The sequence below is a fragment of the Pogona vitticeps genome, chromosome 5 (genome assembly GCF_051106095.1).
Source record: "Pogona vitticeps strain Pit_001003342236 chromosome 5, PviZW2.1, whole genome shotgun sequence".
NCBI classification, from domain to species: Eukaryota; Metazoa; Chordata; class Lepidosauria; order Squamata; family Agamidae; genus Pogona; species Pogona vitticeps.
The window spans coordinates 184,569,373-184,584,624 of record NC_135787.1 but is presented as its reverse complement, the minus strand read 5'-3'; the positions used below and the strand labels follow the sequence as shown (position 1 = coordinate 184,584,624).

The 15,252-nt window shown below is 43.5% G+C and overlaps 1 protein-coding gene and 1 long non-coding RNA gene across 7 annotated transcripts in view; one reads left to right on the top strand and one right to left on the bottom strand.

The window, feature by feature from the left end:
- The window catches only part of PDE3A (phosphodiesterase 3A), a 314,647-nt gene that overhangs the window by 89,202 nt on the left and 210,193 nt on the right, over positions 1-15,252 (bottom strand). The window contains exon 1 of one of the 5 annotated variants that reach the window (XM_020811328.3): positions 12,082-12,991. The exons of the other annotated variants lie outside the window; for them this stretch is intronic. Within the exon in view, the coding sequence (XP_020666987.3) occupies positions 12,082-12,144 (63 nt within the window). The 5' untranslated portion in view covers positions 12,145-12,991. Of the gene's footprint in view, positions 1-12,081; positions 12,992-15,252 lie in introns of those variants that run through there. 5 annotated transcript variants of the gene reach the window in all.
- On the top strand, positions 2,503-14,128 carry LOC140707270 (uncharacterized). 2 transcript variants are annotated; one of them, XR_013536809.1, is made up of 3 exons: positions 2,503-2,621; positions 12,412-12,490; positions 13,994-14,128. It is a non-coding gene; the product is annotated as an uncharacterized LOC140707270 (long non-coding RNA). The 2 variants fall into 2 exon arrangements; XR_012087193.2 differs by lacking the exon at positions 2,503-2,621 and adding an exon at positions 12,183-12,288.

Below are 15,252 nucleotides of genomic sequence, written 5' to 3'. Positions count from 1 at the left end.
CAAATCCTGACATGGATTTTAAAGCAACGGATACAGGTAGCACTCCACAGGATTTAAAAAAAAATACAAATAAAAAAATCATACTCCAGTAACTAAGTGCTTGTGGTGGATTAATATGTTCCCACATAAGATGCTCCACTCTGATCTATGATAGGTGTTACGAGTATTCCATCCTTGTTGTCATATTACAATAATTTACCAGAGGCCCCTATCACCTACATCTTGTTCACAACAGTACAGACAATATGTTACAGATTGGCAGCTGACAGCATCCAAGCCAAGTCTGACCTGGAATTGCTTCTTTTTTTCCAATGAATACCATCAGCCAGTTCACAGAGCCATGAAACAGGAGAAAGGCAGCAAATGAGAAAAAGAAAGATGGCGGAAGGAGGGTTCTGGGATTGTGACTTTGTAAAGTGGCCTTCTAGAAGATCCACTTTACAGGTGGCGAACAGTCCCTCAGTCCTGTATTTTACATAGAAGTGAATTTGATGCTGGCTGAGGATGTAAATGATATTTGGAAAGAGGTATCAATTGTGTGTGTGTTTTAATGAATTTTTTAAAATTTAAATCGTATTTTTAAATTTAAACTGGGGTTTCTAAACAAAATGCTTTGAGGAAAAATCTATCTAAAGATCGTTTTCTATTTAAGATACATTATAATCCAAAAAATTATTTATCATGAAAGAGGGATTTTTTAAAAATTATGTAGCAAGAGGCTGTATATTCATACAATATTTAATTTTTTTGGTAAATGAATTCCATTAACCTATTCACAATGTCAAGCTCTTACTAAGGTTTCCGTAATAATACTGGGCATTTTTTTCTATCTATAAAATATTATCACAGACACTTGGTTTTAGAGTTCTGAATTTGTGTCTCCAGAGATCACACCCCTCTTTTTCACAGTGTTTCAACAATGCAACTAGATTGTAATCCTGACACTGAGATCACAGTGTTTATGTATACGTGGGGCCCAAATAGCAGAGGAGATACAATATTATACAGTGGTGCCTCGCTTAACGGGCGCTCCGTTTAGCGACGAAATCGCATAGCGATGAACTTCTTGCGATTGCAAAAGCGATCGCATTGCGGTTTCCTGTGCAGTTTTTTTGCTTTGTGATGATTGGTCCCCTGTTTCGCTTACCAATCATCGCAAAGCGATGATTTTTAACAGCTGATCGGCGGTTCCAAAATGGCCACCTGGTAAAAAATGGCCACCCGCTGTGTTTTCGCATGGATTTCTCACTTTAGAGGCAGCGAAAATGGCTGCCGTATGGAGGATCGTCGCTTTAAGGTCAGTTTTTTGCCCATAGGAGCACATTAAACAGGTTTTAATGAATTTCTATGGGCTTTTTAAAATCACATAGCTACGAAATCGCTTAGCAGCGATTTTTGCTGCACGGATTAACGTCGCTATGTGAGGCACCATTGTATAGATATGCATTGCTGATTATATTCTCAACCTGGAACAAAGTTTATATCAACTTTGCTAGAGGATATACCAGATAAAAGTGACCAGTATAACATTATTTGTCTTCTGATTTTAATAAAGCAGTAACAAATAGACTAGCAAGATTTACAGCAGCTACCCAAAAGTTGAGGGGAAAGTATGTAAAGGCTCATACTAAACTGAAAGGATTTTATTCGTTTGAAATTGTGTGTGCATTTTAATTTGTTTGTACCTTGTTTTTAATCTGGTATTTTGTGAATGTATGCATTAGTATTGGTATTTTAAATTTCCTAGCATTTATGTTTGTTAAGCTAACATTCTGCACATGTACATATTTCTGTTTGTACTTACGTTTTAACTGTAATGCTAGTGGTAACTGAATGACCAAAGTGGTTAAGTCAGCAATAAAGCAATTCAGAGAAAACATTAGAATTTAGGAAACTATGACCCACCTCCCTTGTGGGAGGGAAAAGACTTTGCACATTAAAAACAAAACAAGAAACAAACCTTAGCGTGAAAGATTGAGTGTACATTTGAACGTTCAGAAATAATTTTCATTCATGAGGGAACATTCACACAACTACTCTGCTACGATACTCTGGTTTCTCTTCAGATCGCATAAATCTTTCGCCTTTTACAACTAACTCCTCTACCTCCAGGTTGAAGTGGTTTCGCAAGACATGCATGCCAGGAGGTTGCTATGAATTTGCTTTGTTCTCAGGGGCGGTGAGGGGGGGGGAGATGTGCATCAATGAACATTCTTAACAGAATACAGTACTTTCATTAGTTCTGCAGTACGTAGTATGTAGAAATGATTTCTCTTAATGGAACAGTCACAAATCTGCCTCTTGCTAAATCTCGATTGCGTTACTCTGTGATCTAATACAAGTTGGAGGCTGCATGTCAAGACAAAAAATGGGTGTCCGTGCCAAACACAAAGCACTAATAATCCGGTGCAATTACTTGGAACGATTTGCTTGGCCGATGGGCTTCCTTCCAGCTCACGAGCCAAAGACTTGTTTCTATCTCTCTCTATCTCTTTTCTCTGTGTTGAAGAACCTGATTTTGGAACGCTATAACTTTGGAGAGTGTGATGGCCTCGCTACAGCCTCTTAATAGAATCAAGATGATCCAGGAATGTTTACTACAGTTTCCAAGAATTCTGGAGGTAAGTTGGTAGAAAAGGAACCATTTTCTGTCTGGACAACTGTGAGCAAAATGATTCCTGTAGAACTATGTTTTTTTTTCCATATCTTTATTGCTTCAAATAGTTTCAGTGGAGGGAAAATAAAATAGATGGGTGCCTTCAAACCTGAGTATTTTGTTTTAATTCTCAGAGATTTTGTTATTTTGTTTTATGAGTAGTATCATACCTATATTCCAAGAAATGTGACAGAATCCTAAACCGTCAAATGGCACTTCGTCATTAACTGGATCAACTATACTGATATGGGAACAACCTTTCGTATTGCACATAACTTATCCGACTGAAGAATTTTGTTGTGCTCAAAAACCTGGTTATTCTCCATTCTTATCCAATATATTTTGCAGCTCGAGAAAAAACACTTCCTTCCTCATTCCTCATTCTCAGTCTGTAAATGTCGGAAGAACCCCTTAGAATGCCATGGGTGGGATATTGTTTTGATCAAATAATGCAAGTCTGCAGCTGTACCAGGACGTGAGCTTCAAGGGAATGGCTACCTATCCCTCCATTACGTACTTTCTCTCCTTACAATTTCCCTTGTGAGTGAAGTGATCTTTAAGAGAAATGAATGGTTTATTAAATTCAGTTCAGTTATCCAAAAGAAAGGGGGGAGGAAGAGACATTTCCACAACACTCTTGATCAACAGTTTGCAGCTGTTCAATAAAATCCAAGACCATTGACATGTAGCTGTTCAAATCTTAATTTTTTCCCATATGAAGTGCCAGATCTATCTATCTATCTATCTATCTATCTATCTATCTATCTATCTATCTATCTATCTATCTATCTATCTATCTATCTATCTATCTATCTATCTATCTATCTATCTATCCACACACACACAAATACACATACACACATCACTGGAGTGGTTCTCTGACTGGAAAAGAAACAAAAACTTTCAAGGGTTTTAGGTATGAGGTGTGTTCTATGACTGCACAAGAGCAATACACTAGAACAGAATGGGAAACATCTCTAGCTTCCAACAATATGTATTCCATAGACACTTCTTCTCCCTTTATCACAGAGAAGAAGACTATACAAATAAATTCCCCATATGTTTCTTGGGTACTTACTGTATTTTTCGCACCATAAGACGCACTTTTTCCCCACAAAACGGGGTGGAAAGTCTGTGCGTCTTATGGAGCGAAGAAAACAGATTATATTTTCCTGTTTTCTTCTCCTAAAAATTGGTGCATCTTATGGAAAGGTGCATCCTATGGAGCGAAAAATACTGCACCTATTTAAAAATGCTTGCACACCAGGGATCCCCGCCCCGCCCCCCAACCAGATATCTGAGAAGCAATGCAGGAGAATGTGCAAATCCTCCAGATGTTGCCAGACTGCAAATCTCATAATCCCCCACCACTAGAGGACATGCTTCCCTGGGCTAACAACAAGATCACTGGGAAGCCTGGATCGTCTTCTGCAAGAGATAGTCCACATATTTTCCCCTCCACATCGTAGCCCTTTCAATTAAACTGCCCCATGGGCAGGCTGAAACTCGCCAGGTTGACAGGGTGCCAACGGCAGCAAGTTCCAGACATAATAGAGGGGGAGACGGGTAAATACTTTACAAGAGGGGAAAAATAGGCAGTCAGGGGAAAGTTGGCTTACCAGCCATTCACTTGCAAGTGTGGATGTGCCTTCCTTCGGCAGCCGACCACTTCTATTTGGGAAATCCAGAAAACCATGGGCGGCGTCATGGTAGACTGCAGTAGGTAGCTTTTAGACCAGTGGTCCTCAACCTTGGGCCTCCAGATGCTCTTGGACTTCAACTCCCAGAAATCCTGGCCAGAAGATGTGGTGGTATAGGCTTCTGGGAGTTGTAGTCCAAGAACATATGGAGGCCCGGGGTTGGAGACCACTGTTTTAGACAACAAGACAACCCACACTCCCACTGGACGTCCCTCCACCAAACAAGAATTCTGAAAGGCCTCTGCTGTGTGGTATCAGGGACTAACACTGCCACATTTTGGGCTCCTAGGCCTGTTACAGGCTTGGTGAGGTCTAATTTTTTAATTCCTTTTAAGTGACCAGAAATCACTTCTAGTTTTGGAGAAAAATACCTTCCAGGCCTAAAACATGTCAGGTAGCAGGGAGTGTGAGAAATGTTTGGACTGTGGAGGCACCGTGCAGGAAGCTGTGGGGATGCAAGGGGCAAACTATGCCCTTCGGGTTGAGAGGCTTCTATTTTCTGGTGTCAATCATTAACCAAGCTTGAACTCCCTATAAGTCAATCTCTCAACCAGTGCAATAGGAAACCCACCTTAGGTCCAAACTCTTATTAAGTGTTAATGCTTACATATAAGGCCCTAAACAGTTTAGGACCCCGATACTTGGAGGAACGCCTGCTCCCACCTAGATCTACTCGGATCACCCGCACGAGCCAGGAGGTGAGGCTGAGGAGCCTAACACTGAGGGAGGCCCGGAAGGAAAGTACACGAAACTGGGCCTTCTCGGCGGTAGCTCCTCGCCTCTGGAATAACCTTCCTCCGGTTATTCATGCGGCCCCTACGCTGGGCACTTTTAAGAGTCAACTGAAAACATGGCTGTATGTTCAGGCCTTCCCTCCTGTCAATATTTAATTCTTTCTTTATTTTTTCTTTCATTTATTATTTGTTTTTTTATTGTATGTGTGATGGACTGTAAAATTCTTATGTTTTATCGTATACACCTTATTGGAAGCCGCCCAGAGTGGTCGACCAGACCAGATGGGCGGGATATAAATCAAATCAAATAAATAAATAAATAAATAAAATAAATTATCACATCCACCATGTACAGAACCACACATGGTGCAATGATTGGGCTTATTAAGGATATAACTGGGACTGTGCCCTTCTACAAGTAACCAGAAGGCCAGCTTAAATGGTGCAGAGCTCCCTTATATTTTATCCCCCTGCCAGACGAGGCAACCTTCTCTCTCTGCCTAATGGTAGGACTGGCCCTATATCTGCTAGGAAGAATCATAGAATTGCCATTGCAGATACAAGAACAGTTAGGATCTTAGATGATAAATCAGTTTTTGGAGCCAAACACCTGTTAGGCATTTCTGCACTGGGACTGAAAACAATAAACCATTATTCCCAGACGCTGACATCAGTTTTTAATAGAAAGGATAGTGATGAATCAAGTACATTTCTTGCAGCTATATTATGCCACAAATGTGTGAAGATGTTGTTACATAACAGCACTGATGTTACCTGTCTGTCATGGGTTTGGAGGGAAAGTTCCATCCTATGGGGAGTGGAAGGCGGGACATCAGGAGGAGGGGCTGTACTGTATAAATATGTGATGCCTGTGTGGTGAAGGGAGATGCTGAGACAGACTGTGAGACACTGGGTTGGGACGAAGCAGCAGCTGGGGAAGAAGAAGCTGTTGTGGGAGTCTGGGTGTCTGACAGGGTACTACTGTGTGTCAGAGTACCAGCCTGAAAGGTTCAGGGGTCTGTTGGTTAGCCAGAACTGATGGGTTCAGGGTCTGTGCTTTAAGTTAAAGGTTCTAGGTGAACCAAACTGTATGCTTGTGTGTGTGAGAATAAGCCACGTTACTTTATTTTATTCACCTGATTGTTTTATTTACCCTGTTTGTATTTAAAATAAACCTTATTCTTTTATTGTTTAAAAATCCATCCCTGGTCTGTGTGACTTATTATAGGGAATGGTTGGTGGCAGCTTAGTAACTGTGTGATAGATCCCAGTAGGTCTGGGTTTGTCACATTGATTGGTGTCCAGCGTGTGGGATACGACTGGTCCAGTTGTCCAGCGGTCCAGCAAAGCCTTGGCAGGTGTGCCCAGAGCAAGGGGGGTCTAGTCAGGGACAGTCTGAGGCGCGTAGGTAATCTTCTAGGTGTACCTCACGGGGAGGTGCGCTAGTAGAAGAACGTGCCAACTGGGGAGACTTAGATTAAGGTGCTCTGAGGCAGCCTAGTTTTGGCGGGAAAAAGCTGAGGAAAAACTGCGTAGCAACAGCGAGCTAGCTTGCCAGCTGAGAGGCCCAGCAGAGGGGGGTAGGCTCTGACTCGATACTGTTGCAAGTTTAGTGCTGAAGAACAGCAGCAATCTCTAGGGAGAGCTGGTTCTGAGGCAAAAAGGAAAAAAGTGGTCGTTTTATTCTGAGGCTTGACTTTTTAAAGCAGCCTGTTCTGAGGGGGGGGTATGCCCTTGACTCGAAGCCAAGTAGCAGACATGAGTGAAGTGAAAGACCCCCAGATTGACCAAGGTTCTGAGGATGAATTTGGCTCAGTGCAAGGTGACAGCACAGGAGAGCAAGACCCAGAACTCAGAAAAATACTCATAGCCCAACAGCATGAACTGAGGGTGAGGGAAATGGAGGAAAGGGAAAGAGAGAAACAGCGGCAATTTGAATTAGAGAGAGAGAGAGAAAGAATGGAAATGGAGAGGGAGAGAGAGAGAATTGCTCTGGAAAAAGAAAGAATGGCGTTTGAATTAAGAAAACTGGAAATGATGAACCAGAACAATAATAATAATAGGGATTCTGAGGGAGGCCAACTGTCTAAGGCTGACCTGAAGAAATTCCCTGTGTACCACAAGGGAGATTGTCCTGAGGTGTTCTTTTCCTTAGTGGAAAGAGCGTTTGTGGACTTCTCAGTGAGGGAAACTGAGAAGATGACCATCATGCGATCTTTAATCAGTGGTAGCCTGGCTGAGGTTTATGCCGAGATGCCTGAGGAACTGATGAAAGATTTTGCAGAGTTCAAAAAACTGGTGTTTGCAAGACATGGGATAAATGCAGAGCAGCTGAGACAAAGATTCAGGTCCCTTACCAAGAAGCCAGAACAGACTTTTACCCAAGTGGGGGCCCAATTGGTGAGGCTGCTTGAGAAATGGCTATCGCAGGAGGGGACAGAGACCTATGAACAGCTTAAAGACTTGATAGCCCTGGAACAGTTCTATTCAGTTCTGCATGGGGAATTGAAATTCCAGGTGAGGGAAAGGAAACCGAAATCTGTGGCAGCAGCCGCAGAAATCGCGGATTTTATCTCCCAAATAAGAAAGCCCTTGGGTGAGGGGAAATCTGTAGGTAAACCCAAAGAAACCTACAGCAAGTACTCTCAGGGACCAGGGAAAAGCCAGCAAGGGGGAGGGGCCCATGGTGAAGGGAAGCCCTCAGGCATGAAACCAAGCCCTCAGAATTTGGAGGGAAAACCGAAACAAGAGGAGAGAGAATCCAAATACACTAGAAAATGCTATTTCTGTCAGGGAAAGGGTCATCTGATCTCAGAGTGTGAGAAATTAAAGCAGCTAAAAGGAATGGTGCCTCAGAATTCTAGTGGGACCAAGCCAAAAGCTGTGTTCTGTGTCCAGAAAGAGCAAAGCTCATTGTCACAGAGGGAGCCTGTTGCCATGACTACTCAGTCTGGAACAGCTACCTCTGCTGATCAGGCTGAGGAAAATGGTCCTCTTGGGGAGGTAAAGCGCTGCTTGCTGGTAAAAACAGATTCTCAGTTGTTTGAGACAGCCGGGGTGGACGTAGGAATACTTGACCGTCAGTATAGGGGGCTGCGGGACACTTGTTCCCAGGTAACCCTGTGCCATCCAGATATTATTCCTAGGGAGTTTATAATCCCAAATGAGAGCATGAAGGTGGCAGGGATTGAGGGGCAGATAATCTCTCTGCCAGTAGCAGAGGTACCTGTCAACTTTCAAGGCTGGAGGGGAGTTTGGCGGCTAGCAATTTCATCGACTCTGCCAGCAGCCGTGCTCGTGGGAAATGACCTGGCTGAACATGTGAAACGGGTGCTAGTGATTACACGCTCACAAGCCACCACAGGGACAGTTCAGGGGGGTAATGATGAGCCAGAGACGGAAGCAGAGGGGAGTTCAGAAGCTGTGGTGGAAACCTTAACCACAGACAGCAGATTTGGACAGGAGCAAAAGGCAGACGCCACTCTCCAAAAGTGTTTTGAACAGGTGACTGACGCTCAGCTAACACCTGAAACCCCAGTGAGATTTCTGGAGAAAAAGGGGATTTTATATAGAGAGACCCTGAGGAATATCTCAAAAGGGGGAGATGGGATCAGAAGTCAGCTGGTGGTACCTGAAAAGTATCGCCCCATGATCTTACAAAGGGGGCACTCTGACATGTTTGCTGCACACTTAGGGGTGAAAGGGCCCCTTGATTTGATCAAGCAAGATTGGGAGCAGATCACCCAGGATGACCCACAAGACGTTGTGACATACATAGACACCTTGATGAATGACCTAAGGAGAAATCTAGAGCTGGCAGCAGAAAACCTGCAAGCTCAGAAGGTCAGACAGAAAACATGGTATGACCACAAAGCTAGAGAGAGGCACTTTGACCCAGGGGAGGAAGTGCTCTGGCTTAGGCCCTGCAGAGAGAATAAACTGCAGCTCAAATGGGCAGGACCATATAGGGTCATTTCCAAGATGTCAGACCTGAACTACCTAATAGAGCAGGAGGAGAACCAAGCAAGGAGGGTGGTTCATGTGAATGCCCTAAAACCCTACTACAGAGGGGAACAGAGGGTTTTATTCGCGATAAAAGCAGCTGAGAGTGAGGAAGCTGAATTACCCTTCTGGGAGGGTAGAGGGGAAGTAAAATACAACCCAGAGGAGGTCAATATCAGTCCTGCACTCACCCAAGACCGGCAGCAAGAACTAAACATGCTGCTTAGGAAATATCAACAGGTGTTTTCCAACAAGCCGGGGATAGTGAAGGGAGTGATGCATCGGATCCACACAGGGGATGCACCCCCGCAGGCAGTATCCCCATACCGAGTAACGGGACCCTATAGGGACAAGGTGCGGAAGGAGCTGGACGAAATGCTGAGGGAGAACATAATCGTCCCCTCTTCTAGTCCTTGGTCCTCTCCGATAGTCCTTGTGGACAAGCCTGATGGGAGCATTAGGTTTTGTGTTGATTACAGGAAATTAAACCGTGTAACCACTCCTGATGCCTACCCAATGCCCAGGCTAGACAACCTGATTGAAACCATAGGGGGTTGTCGGTTCATCTCATCATTGGACCTGGTAAAGGGATATTGGCAATTAAGAATTGATCCCAGGGATCAAGAAAAAACTGCCTTTTGCAGCCCTTTTGGTCTCTATGAGTTTCGAGTCCTGAGCTTTGGTCTCAGAAATGCACCAGCCACATTCCAAAGGCTGATGGACCAGACCTTGGCAGGGCTCAGTGACTTTACAGTGGCCTACATTGATGACATAGGGATCTTCAGTAATACCTGGGAAGATCACCTGATACACCTGGAGTTAGTGCTGCAGAGGTTAAGTGCAGCAGGGCTAACAGTAAAGGCCAGCAAGTGTCAGCTGGGTAGCCCAGAAATAAAATACTTGGGTCACATGGTAGGGGGAGGAATGATAAAACCCCTGGAGGCCAAAATAGAAGCTGTTCGTGATTGGCCTAGACCCAACACCAAGAAAAAAGTCAAATCATTTCTTGGGTTGGTGGGCTACTACAGAAAGTTCATCCCGAGGTTTAGCGAGATTGCGGCTCCGCTGACCGATCTGACGAGGAAGAAGGCTGATGACCGCATCCCGTGGACCAGCGACTGTGAGGCGGCGTTCCAGAGGTTGAAGGAGGCGTTAATCAACTATCCTGTCCTGCGTGCTCCAGACTTCGACCGGGAGTTCATCATCTACACCGATGCGTCTAACAGCGGGGTAGGAGCAGTTCTGTGCCAAGAGGATGAGAATGGTGACCAGCATCCAGTGTCCTACCTGAGTAGGAAACTTCAAAAAGGTGAGAGACATTTGGCAACCGTGGAGAAGGAGTGTTTGGCCATAGTCTACGCGATCCAGAAGGCCAAGCCTTACATCTGGGGAAGACATTTTGTTCTGTGTACTGACCATTCACCATTGCAATGGTTAAAGACAATGAAAACCCACAATAGCAAACTTATGAGGTGGGCTTTGAACTTACAGGACTATGACTTTGAAGTGAAGGTGGTCAGAGGGTCAGTGAACTGTGTTGCTGACGCCTTATCAAGAAGACCTGAAGACTGAAGACGGCGAAAGAACATGGACTATATGTATATAATGAAAACAAAAAGTTAAAATGTACCTGGTTTTAAATTGGTTTGTATTAATAAAGGTAAATTGATGTAATGTATATGGTAAATGTTTAAATGCCTATTTGAAATGTTTAACTTAGAATGTAAGTAAGTATAATATGGTAGGTATAATTGGTGTTGTGTGTTTTATACAGGTTGTTTTTTGGGAAAAAGCACCTTAGCTTTCCCCCTACAAAACAACTTATAAAGAGGGGAGGTGTTACATAACAGCACTGATGTTACCTGTCTGTCATGGGTTTGGAGGGAAAGTTCCATCCTATGGGGAGTGGAAGGCGGGACATCAGGAGGAGGGGCTGTACTGTATAAATATGTGATGCCTGTGTGGTGAAGGGAGATGCTGAGACAGACTGTGAGACACTGGGTTGGGACGAAGCAGCAGCTGGGGAAGAAGAAGCTGTTGTGGGAGTCTGGGTGTCTGACAGGGTACTACTGTGTGTCAGAGTACCAGCCTGAAAGGTTCAGGGGTCTGTTGGTTAGCCAGAACTGATGGGTTCAGGGTCTGTGCTTTAAGTTAAAGGTTCTAGGTGAACCAAACTGTATGCTTGTGTGTGTGAGAATAAGCCACGTTACTTTATTTTATTCACCTGATTGTTTTATTTACCCTGTTTGTATTTAAAATAAACCTTATTCTTTTATTGTTTAAAAATCCATCCCTGGTCTGTGTGACTTATTATAGGGAATGGTTGGTGGCAGCTTAGTAACTGTGTGATAGATCCCAGTAGGTCTGGGTTTGTCACATTGATTTCCAGTACTGTACAGTGCCCAGAGCACAGTAAAGTCTTCTGCAGCCAAATGAATGGTCTGCTTTAGAAGAGACTATGAAAAAAAAATCATTATGGTTTCCCGCCCAATGAACAGCATCAGTAATGCCATATGCATAAATCAACCACTGAAAAAAACACACATCAATAGTCCTTGCTATGCAATAAAGGCTTCTGAATCCCTCAGGATCACCTAAGCCATGTACTCAATGGGCTCAGCTTGCAATTAATCAACACTTAAATTTATAACTTATGCTTTCCATAAATTTCACTTTGGACTTTCCTTGACACCTAACAAATCTAAGATCTTTCCACTGGCTTTCTGCAACTCTTTTGTACATGCTTTTCCAATCTCATCCTGCATAAACTATCACTTTGAGCAACCAGCAACAACTGATAGAATACTGGACAGATCAGCTACATTTTAAAAGCTCACTTCGTAACTGCACGGGAAGTGGCTACGGGCAGAGACTGCCTGGTTTCTAAAAGGGTGAGAAAGAAAGGTACCAACTACAGCTCTTTGCTCAAATTCAAACTTCAGCTCTCACCAGAGAGATGGACTGGAACTACACAAGAAAGCCACAATACCTGCTCGGGAATAGGAATGGACTCCCATCGGCGTTTCAGCAAGAGCAACGACCTCCGTTTCATGATTCCCGGTTTTGCTTAGGAAAGGTTTTCCGCAGGAAGATTTTTACACCGACAGCAACTATGTTATTTCCATTCGTTGGGTTGCTCTCTTTTGACTTCGAGGATTACAAAGTGTGAGGCAGCTTGCAAAGCGTGGCAAAGAAGGTAGGCAAGTGATGGGTGGGTTGTTTTTGGTTTATTATTATTATTATTAGTAGTAGTAGTATTTCCCCAAACTCCTTCCTGTTTTGCAAGTCTGGATCTCTCTGTCTCTTTCCTCCTTTCTAGGAAGCAGCCACAGGAAAGATGATGGGGTGATGGTTGGAGAACCAGCTTTTGCTGACAAATTACCTCATAGATGCATGAAGTAGGTAGACAACGCCAGACGCACTCAATCTGAAAATAGCTGTTGCTTAGGAACTGGGAGGGTGAATTGTAGCACCTCGGTTATATATAATTGAGAGCTTTTACATTTAAAGCGAATTAAAACAGACCGGACCCAAGTGCCTCTCGCTCTCTCAATATGAGCATCGTCTCATGAAGGCTGAGAAAGGAAGGACTGTCTGTTCTCAGCAGAGCAGGGGTTACGCCTCGCCACCCACTCGGCAAGCTATGAGCACCAGAACTGTTATCAGCAACTTAATTCCTGTCCATATGGCATCCTCAATCAATTGCCTTCTGAAAGAAAGAAAGAGAGAGAGAGAGAGAGAGAAAGGAAGGAAGGAAGGAAGGAAGGAAGGAAGGAAGGAAGGAAGGAAGGAAGGAAGGAAGGAAGGAAGGAAGGAAGGAAGGAAGGAAGGAAGAAAGAAAGAAAGAAAGAAAGAAAGAAAGAAAGAAAGAAAGAAAGAAAGAAAGAAAGAAAGAAAGAAAGAAAACCTTGCAAATCGGGGGGGGGGGAGTCTTATGGTTGATGTGAATTTCTATTCACTGAGAAAAGGGAAAAGAACCCATACAGAGTGCACACTCTCAGGGCAAACATCCACCAAAGATCCACACCTGTGCAAACAACATTCATGTGGTAAAGGCAGGGATTCCCACATCTCATTGGCAGCCCTCTTCCAAGTAGAAAGAGTATAAGACGATCAACATTCTCTTTCTGAATCAGAGAGTCCTTGAAAGGCTTTCTGGCTTAGACATCAGAGCCACAATACTACAGAACTGTAACACAATTGGCCAGGGTTCCTATGCAACCGTATCCATTTATCACCTCCAGGACCATAGAAACAGAATACAGATGCTCCCATGTATAAGACGCCCCCTTTTCTAACCCAAAATTAAGAAATCTAAGTGGGGCTTAGAAAGTGTAGGGGGAAAGGGATCAAAGCACTGGGGGATTGCTTTGATCCCTCCTTTCTCCCTTCGTGCTAAGCCCCGTGGGGCTTAGCAAAAGGAGGGGGAAAGCGATCAAAGCAATCCCATGACTGCATGATCGTTTCGATCCCTTTCCCCCTTATACAGTCATGGGATTCCTTTGATCCTTTTCCATTACACTTGCTAAGCCCCATGGGACTTAGTAAGCAGAGGGGAAAAGCAGGGATCAAAGCCCTGCAGGATCACTTTGATCCCTGCTTTCCCCTCCACTTGTTTTTTTCTCTCCTCAGATTACGTCTGTGTATAAGACAACCCCGAATTTTTAGTCTAAAGATTTTATACAAAAGTATACTCTTATACATGGAAAAATACAGTAAATGGAAGTAGCCCAACGGTTCTCAAAATGTGTCCCTTGGCTCCAAGGCGGCCATGAAACCCAGACAGGGGCCACCATGGGAAAAGGAATGGAACATAGAGCTATGATGGCCCTCCTCTCGGTCCCATTGCCAGCACAAGCCCAGTCTTTCAATATCTAACTTATCGTGTTTTTTTGTTGTAGGTTTTTCGGGCTGTTTGGCCGTTGTGGTGTCCACCCAGTTCATAAATATTCATATGCTATCTGCATGTACCAACGAAAGTGCTGGAGAGGCGGAGTCACAAGATATAAGAAACTCTGTAGGAGGAGGAGGAGGAGAGATGGGAGTTTTGAGAGATTGGAAGATTGGAGTTTTAGGGTTTGAGAGTGGGAGAGTTTGGAGTGGATAGAGAGAGGGTTGGCCCTCTCTACCCACTCCAAAAAGGAGAGAGGGTGGATGAAGTGGGATGTTTTGTTAAGAGTTAACCACACCGATTGTACCTTCATCACCTGTCATAATAAACAACTTCTATTTGGTTTTATTTAAAATGACACATTGCCCGGACCTCTATTATTAATAATACATCATGTTGATGTCTCTTCAGTAATAGGTGAGCCTAAACTTCCCAGATTTAAAACAGATCACACTAATTAAAAGACCATATTGTGATTCTGTAACCATGATTCAAAATGCACAATATCGTGTCCACATTGTCAGCAGGAAAAGGATACCAAACTTTATAGGGTGAAGGACTGCCTGAATGTCGACAACACTAATGACAGCAATCAAAATGGTGTACAGCAGTGGTTCCCAACCTTGGGTCACCTATATGTTCTTGGACTACATATCTCATAAATCCTGGCCAGCACAGTTAGTGGTAAAGGCTTCTGGGAGTTTTAGTCCAAGAACATCTGGGAACCACAGCATAACCTCTCGTTCTCACAACCTTTCACAAAGAGACACAAATCTGGGTAAAATCCCAGAAACTGGTTCCTCCTTTCATCAATTAACTACCTCTCACTCAAACACACAGCAACTGTCGGAGCTGTTTGTGAACAAGTTCTCTAGGTATCTATCGCTTGGAGCCAGAAAATAATCACAGAAATGCCTAGAACAAATGATAGCGAGCAAAGAAGGATAGCCTACAGCCTATCTTGATTGCTGACATGGTTGCTTCAGATTCTGGGAGCTGTGATCTAAAGAGAAACAAAGAGATTTCAGCCAATGGGGGGAAGGTATGCATTATAAATGTGTAAAAAAAATTCCCAAAAAATCCCTTGCAAGAAGAAAAACATGATGTTTTTTAAACGGATATGATCCAAAGATGGGATGAGAATGCAGTTTGGATTATGACAACAGGAATGAAATTGAGAAATAAAGACTTTCATATCCTTATAATGAATCTTCTTTTCCTCTTAACTCTCTTGTTCTTCCTGAATCTGTCTTGTTTTCCAAGTCCTGG